The sequence below is a fragment of the Epinephelus moara genome, chromosome 8, assembly GCF_006386435.1.
Source record: "Epinephelus moara isolate mb chromosome 8, YSFRI_EMoa_1.0, whole genome shotgun sequence".
In the NCBI taxonomy this organism is placed as follows: domain Eukaryota; kingdom Metazoa; phylum Chordata; class Actinopteri; order Perciformes; family Serranidae; genus Epinephelus; species Epinephelus moara.
Window position 1 is genome coordinate 31,951,551 of NC_065513.1, and position 7,094 is coordinate 31,958,644.

Here is a 7,094-nt window from a genome sequence, read left to right on the forward strand (position 1 = left end):
CCCGGGAGAGAAACCCAAACAACTGTCTGTTCTAATATTAGCCGTGCGGCTGCGGACTACTATGAATTCTATTATTGTCTGGGCTCGGACATATTCCAAAAGGCAACTCTCATCAAAAGATTTACACTTTTGACTGCAGTTGGTGGAAAAAATATCAGTTACCAACAAGTAGTACCCTTAATTTGAAGGACTGCTGGTATGTCCGGATGGGCATGTTGGCAGTGGGCCTGTTAGATTATACAGCAATAAAGGCCTTGATACATGAGTAACAGTGACATTCATTATCACTATTATTATTATTGTTATTATATTATTATTCATATTTTTTAGGTGATAAAAGCTTTAAAGGCGCGTTTCCAAGCCGTGCGTAAAACCACCTCTCCGCCTCACACTGGTGAAAAATCGAAAACGATTAAAATTAAACATTAATAACATAATTTTACATCAAGACAAAAATTCATGTCAACTGACACATTTATTCTGATCTGCTGTTTGCTTCTGTGTGACTGCAAAGCCTCCTGTTTCCGGTGTTTCTTTTTTCTTATTAGATTCAGACCTATCTTCATATTCTCTGATTATTGTGGTAAGAGAAAGTTGCCTGTAACGATGTCACCTGATTGGGATTGAAAGAACTTTGGTAAGAAAAAAAAAAATCTCCCCACCCCCACAGAAGAGGAGACCGCCCACCAGAGACAGTCAACCCGAGACCCCTTATAGATTTAAAAAGAGAGGCTGCATTCTCAGACTGACACTTATTCAACACTGCCACCTTAAGCAGATTACTTTTGCGCTGCCTGTGTCAAATACGTAGTTCACTTTGCCTCTCCATCATGTTTAGGATGCTGAAACACCACCTTCACCCGGGCTTTTTTCTCTTGTTCATATGGCTTTGTCACCTCATGGAACATCAAAAAGTTCAAGGTAAGCTCTCCTCATCCATTTTCTTCTATTCTTGCCGTTTTTGAAAAACTTCGACATGCTGTCAGACACAAAACGCGCCCTGTGTCGGATACTTGCTGCAACCGAGAAACTTTTCAAAGTGAGTTTCCTTTTTTCCCGCTGATAAAAAACTCTCTGTCCATCAGACAGTGCGTGCGTAAAGCGTCCATAAAACAGGTGCCATATGGGACACTTCAAAGTGAGACTATAGCAAGTTTTGCAGCCCTCGCCAGGCGCACAAGCCGCCACGCCGCGTTGGTGGCAGCGCCAGCTCTCCACAATACCTGAGCATGTTCTGATACTTTTGTATGAGCGTTTAATGTCTCACGGTGCTGCAGTCAATCCTGTAACAAACTTCAGAATATCCACAATGAGTTTATGGTCGTGTTATTGATATATTTCCCGCACATATACACTCGGCATTGTGTGCAAAAATACCTTTTTTGTTGCAATCTTACATCTTTACTTTCTACAAAATATAATAAAACTGGAGAGTTTTGTAGATATAATTTCCATCCGGAGCTTTTAGTTAAAATAGAAATCTGTCTTCAATTTAAGAACCACGCCAGTTCATGAACACTTAATGTCATATGTGTCTGTGTCGGTTTAGACATCCTGCTGTTGTCTGGATCAAAGGATATTTTTTGTACCACAGAAATAGGATAACTGTTTTGTTTTTGCATTTTTACGTGTTTAAAATAAACTTTACACTGGTTTATTATAAGGCAAGGCATTGTCTGGTGGGTACATGTCTGGGATATTGTTCTGAGGCGTTGGAGACGGTGGTGTGTTTAGCTAAAGACCGTGGTTTTCTGAAGGAGATTGGCTGCAATTTAACGCTGTCTAGACGCTCCACTTTCTGTCCAGTGATAACAAGGAGGCTCTAGGAATAAAGGAAACCCCCCTCCAAAGATTCTTCTTACTTTTTTGGTTTGTGGCTGCATTGTAAGGGCTGTCAGTCACAGATGGGATAGGCAAGTGTTAACAGTCTAGCAAAGAAAAAAAAAATCAGACAAAATACTGCCGGGAGGGCGAAAGGGAGGGAGGGAGCGTCTCGGATAATACGGGCTGCGTGTGTGTCTAGTGCGTCTGGGTCAGCGGTTTCAGACGTTCAACATGCGACACTCGAGTATTTTTTCTGTTTACAGCTGGGAACTGCTGGCTGCAGCAGGGGAAGAACGGGAGGTGCCAGGTGCTCTACATGCCCGGGATGAGCAGGGAGGAGTGCTGTCGGAGTGGGAGACTGGGGACATCCTGGACTGAGGAGGACGTCCCCAACAGCACGCTCTTTAGGTGGATGATCTTCAATGGCGGAGCTCCCAATTGCATACCTTGCAAAGGTGGAGGTGCACTCATTTCCCTTCGTTCTCTCATAATACACATCCTCAGCCATTTCGCGTAATAAATCCAAATGCTGATCTGATTTACGCACATCATCGTGCGTAAATTATTCCTTTAATGTGTACTTTATCCGCCAGAGTTATTTTACGCACAAGGCCAAAATCCTCTCCAGCATCCAATAACACAGACTTTTTATTATTTTAGAGACCTGCGATAATGTTGACTGTGGGCCTGGAAAGAGGTGCAAGATGAACAGAAGAAGCAAGCCGCGCTGCGTGTGCGCGCCAGACTGCTCCAACATCACCTGGAAAGGGCCAGTCTGCGGCTCTGATGGAAAGACCTACAAAGACGAATGCGCACTGCTGAAGGCGAAATGTAAAGGCCACCCCGACCTGGACGTGCAGTACCAGGGAAAGTGCAAGAGTAAGTAAATATTGTTTTTAAATTCTTCCCACTTACACATTTCTCAAAGCTGCATGTGCCAAGAATCCAGCGTTTTTTTTCTGGTATTTTGTGTCGCGTTTTCACGAAATCCTGCAATTTCTTTGTCTCGACAGAAACGTGCCGTGACGTCTTGTGCCCCGGCAGCTCCACATGCGTCGTGGACCAGACAAACAACGCATATTGTGTGACGTGTAATCGGATTTGCCCCGAGGTGACGTCGCCTGAGCAGTACCTGTGTGGAAACGATGGGATCATCTATGCCAGCGCGTGTCACCTGAGAAGAGCTACCTGTCTCCTCGGCAGATCCATTGGAGTGGCATATGAGGGAAAATGCGTCAGTAAGTGTGCAACTAGAGACGTGAGAGTGTGAGACTCCCTTAGAGCGCCTCCACCCCCTGACTTTGAATATTGTTTAAGTGCATGTTCTCCCCGGCCAGCTCTGCAGTTATTCACTGCTCATTTTTGCCAACATTCCACTGAGGAGGGGGTCTTAGAGAGAGAGTGTGTGTGTGTTTGGTAGTTGCTTGTGTTTGCTCAAGAAATGATAGACATCTTATTATTTCCTGATGTTGGCAGCACTATCCCATATGGGAGAGAGGGAAGTAGAGGGGGAGGGAGAAAGAGAGGGGAGTGCTGGGGGCCATGAAGACATGCTTCAAGTTAATATTTGAGTCAGATGGATTCTTATCCAGAAGGCAGTCAATCTAAGTCTTGAATGCAATCTTAAACATAACTTTGTGTTCCCCTCCACAAGACCCTAACCCTATAAAACAGGATTTAGTTTTTATTCCTAGCTCAGGTCTCCAAAAACTCAGCAGTCATCTGATCCTGCTTGAAAAGCATTCATGATAATCCATCTAATCAAAGGTTTCCCCTGTTTCTTCCTCTCTGCTTCTAGAGGCCAAGTCGTGTGAGGACATCCAGTGCAGCGCAGGGAAAAAGTGTCTGTGGGATGCTCGGATGAGCCGGGGACGCTGCTCGCTGTGTGATGAGACCTGTCCGGAGAGCAGGACGGATGAGGCAGTGTGTGCCAGTGACAACACCACATATCCCAGTGAATGTGCCATGAAGCAAGCAGCTTGCTCTTTGGGGGTGCTGCTGGAAGTCAAGCACTCAGGATCTTGCAACTGTAAGTAAATAACAAAAGCAAAAATATGAAAAAAAAAGAAACAAAAACACCCTCCTCCCTCTCTGAGCAAAAGACAATATTCCATGTTGCTTCCCAAACAAAAACCTCCCCTTGAAAGTGCCCCTCCATCCCAACTCTCCCCCCCAAACTCCCACCCCAGCCACACCACCAAGCACAGCTTAAGCAAGCAGAAAGGACTTGGGAATAGAAGAACTTGCATGACGTTGTCTTTGTCGCTGGCTTTTGTTCTTGTGTTCTTGTTGTTGTTTTTTTTATTTTACTTTTTTTCTCAATTCTTCTGCAAAACAAAATAACAGAGAGGTGAATGAAAAAGCATAGCTACATATATATCAGCAGACTCTATCTAAAAGTCTGCGAAAAGCTAACTCCATTAAACTAACGCAAATATTAAAGGAGACTAATTTTGTTTGCAGTGGAACAATCCTGATATCTGAAAGCCTAGCTATAAGTTAATGCTAGTGACCTGCAGGAGCAGGTCGCCTGAAATCTCATGCAGTCTTTTTTTAATCAGTAATGGTTTATTTTTATGATAGTGGTCATATCTTTACAGCTTGTAAATTCCATGGTCACATTGCTAATTTCATGGTAATAGTTTATTTGTGTTTTTTTTTTTTTTGTATTTTTTTTTTTTCTTTTTTTGTTGCTTTTGGCTGTAATCAATCAATTCAAAATGCACTGCCTCTTGTGACATACACCACACTGCCAACATGTCAATAAGAACAGAATACCTTTGAATATACTCATATGATGTGCATAAGGTGATTGTAACATTGGTGCCATGTTAGTGATAATGGATGGATTTTGATATTCATGTCGTTACATATCTGTAGACCAGAGTGAGGCATTCATGCGCTCACATATCTGGGGGGGAAAAAACATCAAATTGAACAATAGCCTCAAGGGAGTATCGGATTTACATTCCAAGTTGCGATGTAGAAGAGCGTCTCCTTGTCAGTATCTCTCTCCTGACTGAGTACCTTAATGTGATGTGCCTAAGGTATACAATGGAATCCAAGGGACCAACTTTATGATCACCTCATGAGCTAAATAGAAATGTGATACTTTACAGTGTGCAGGATTAAGCATCAGAAGCTTGTAGAACCACGCTTTCTTACGTCTCATCTCATTATTAGAAGACAAAAAAAAAAAAAAAGATATTTACCAGCTAACTTTTATTGTTCGTGCTGTTTCCAGTGAATGTGTTGTCTACCAGAATATGTATCAGAAATGACAAATCCATTTGGATTGATGAGGGACTGCCTTTTTTTTTCCTTTCTTTTTTTTGTAATGTCACTCTTGCTCTCGCTTGTGTGCTTTTTTTTTTTTTTTTTTAATTAAGTGTCCGATGTAAATCTCTTCTGTAAAAAAAAGAAAATACCTCAGAACTGTGTTAATGATCTCTGACCTGCTTGCTAAGGCCAGGCTGTGACACAGAGTCCTCCCTCCCTGTACGTTTGAGCCAGAAAAGAATAATCAGAGCAAAGGAAACTAGCAAATCCGAGAACACAAGGGCACTTTTCTGTGTTATGTGTGTCTGCTTTCAAGATATCTGCCCAAAAGAGACCCGAGCTACTGGAACCATCAGTCTCAGTGCCCCCATACCCGCTCCCCCCCTAACCCACCTTGCAACCACCCTACCCAACCTCCCATGCACCCCTCTTCTCCATGCACCCCACTTTTTTCTCTTGTTGCAGCCCTGACTTGCTAGATTATATAAATGGCAGTTGCATAATTGAGAATGCCACAGTAATTGTTGATGCCAAGTCACACAGACTCTTCTTCACACACACAGATGCATAAACACAAACATACACATTTACACACACATAAAAAAGAAACATAAGGGGGGTTGTGTGCTAGTGGCTTTGCTGTGAGCTTTTTTTTAAAGAACATTCAGTGATATTCTGCGCTGTTGTGGTCCATATTCATACAACAGCTACCATATATTCTCCCATATAGCCATTACAGAAGACCAGGAGGAGGATGAGGAAGATGAGGACTCAGACTACATGGCCTATGTCCATATATCTTCTATACTGGATGGATAGGCCCCCATCACTAGGGGAGCAGTCCTAGGGCAAGGAATCATGTCCATACTGTACATTATGTGTATGCTTATTTATTTTTTAAAGAAAAAGGAAGTATACATATAGTTCAGTCTGCTAGATGTTTATTTATACTTTTTTGTGATTTATAATTTATACATTTACAATGTCAGGCTTACTATCTACCATGATATATTGTGTTACCACTCATTTCCCCCCTTTTTTTGTTGTTGTCCCTTTTACTTTCTTTTTTTTATCATGAAGAAATATATTTGTCCAAAGAGAAGCAGTGTTATTTATTTGTCATGTTACCGTGTAAGTATAAGTCCTCTACAAGCTGTAAATTGCATTCCCTGAGCTGTAAAAATCTGCTTGTTTCTGTCAAATCTCTATCACAGATGTTTATGTCACACATACGTAAATGCATGTTTAGGCTGTGTGTTTATTTATTGGGAATATATCAATCATTTTATGTACAGAAGTGTTTCTGGTTTGTTTACAACTCATAATAACTGACCAAAGGGATTATCTCAATGGTTTTGCAAAAGAGCATTGTAAAAGTTGCAACACAGCAGTGATGAAATGGAAGAGAAAAAATAAGAGCCATTTGTTTTTCTTTTCTTCTTCTTGTTCTTTTTTGTTTTGGTTACTCTTCAGTTTTAGCCCTTTAGATTTGTTTCCAACACGGAGACGACAACTTTAGACATTGTTCAATAGCATTTATTTTGTCTCACCACATTAGAGCAGAGGTAAGTTTTGGACGATACTTGATTATTTTGGAAACAATGTGCCATTAACATTTGTGTGCTGTCTTCTTGCCAATGTGCTCCATATTGCTCTCGCAGAGCTGAAATAGGACTAACGTACTGCAGTACTCAACACTATATCAGACTTCATCACTTTGTTTCTTTTTTGTTTTTTTTTTCTCAGAATGCATTTTTATTTTCAAACATCACAAGAGAAATACAAAATTCTGTTATGAATATATAGTTTTGTATTTTTTATGTAAATGTCATATGTACATACAAAGTTTGATGGTATTTGTACAGATATGAAGAGTGAAACAATAAAAGTTTTTTTTCCTTACACTTTTTCTGACTCTGCTGTGTCATTGATGTGTGGAACAAGTTAAACATGTCAAAATGTCAATGCGTGTGTTTAATTCAAAGGCGAAG

At 41.1% G+C, this 7,094-nt stretch overlaps 1 protein-coding gene across 2 annotated transcripts; it reads left to right on the forward strand.

The window, feature by feature from the left end:
* Positions 1–719: 719 nt before the first annotated feature.
* On the forward strand, positions 720–6,844 carry fsta (follistatin a). 2 transcript variants are annotated; one of them, XM_050051687.1, is made up of 6 exons: positions 720–921; positions 2,088–2,285; positions 2,485–2,703; positions 2,838–3,062; positions 3,623–3,853; positions 5,834–6,844. In XM_050051687.1, exons 1-6 carry the CDS (start codon positions 831–833, stop codon positions 5,920–5,922), a joined length of 1,053 nt encoding a protein of 350 aa, XP_049907644.1. In that variant the 5' UTR covers positions 720–830; the 3' UTR covers positions 5,923–6,844. The 2 variants fall into 2 exon arrangements, with proteins under 2 accessions (XP_049907644.1, XP_049907645.1); XM_050051688.1 differs by having other exon boundaries at positions 722–921; positions 2,088–2,279.
* The last annotated feature ends 250 nt before the right edge of the window (positions 6,845–7,094 follow it).

Excerpts from the sequence above, each read along its gene's own strand:
- fsta (XM_050051687.1), top strand. The coding sequence starts at position 831 with ATGTTTAGGATGCTGAAACACCACCTTCACCCGGGCTTTTTTCTCTTG. Across the intron at positions 922-2,087 it reads GGAACATCAAAAAGTTCAAG|CTGGGAACTGCTGGCTGCAG; the intron begins GTAAGCTCTCCT and ends TTCTGTTTACAG. Across the intron at positions 2,704-2,837 it reads GTACCAGGGAAAGTGCAAGA|AAACGTGCCGTGACGTCTTG; the intron begins GTAAGTAAATAT and ends TTGTCTCGACAG.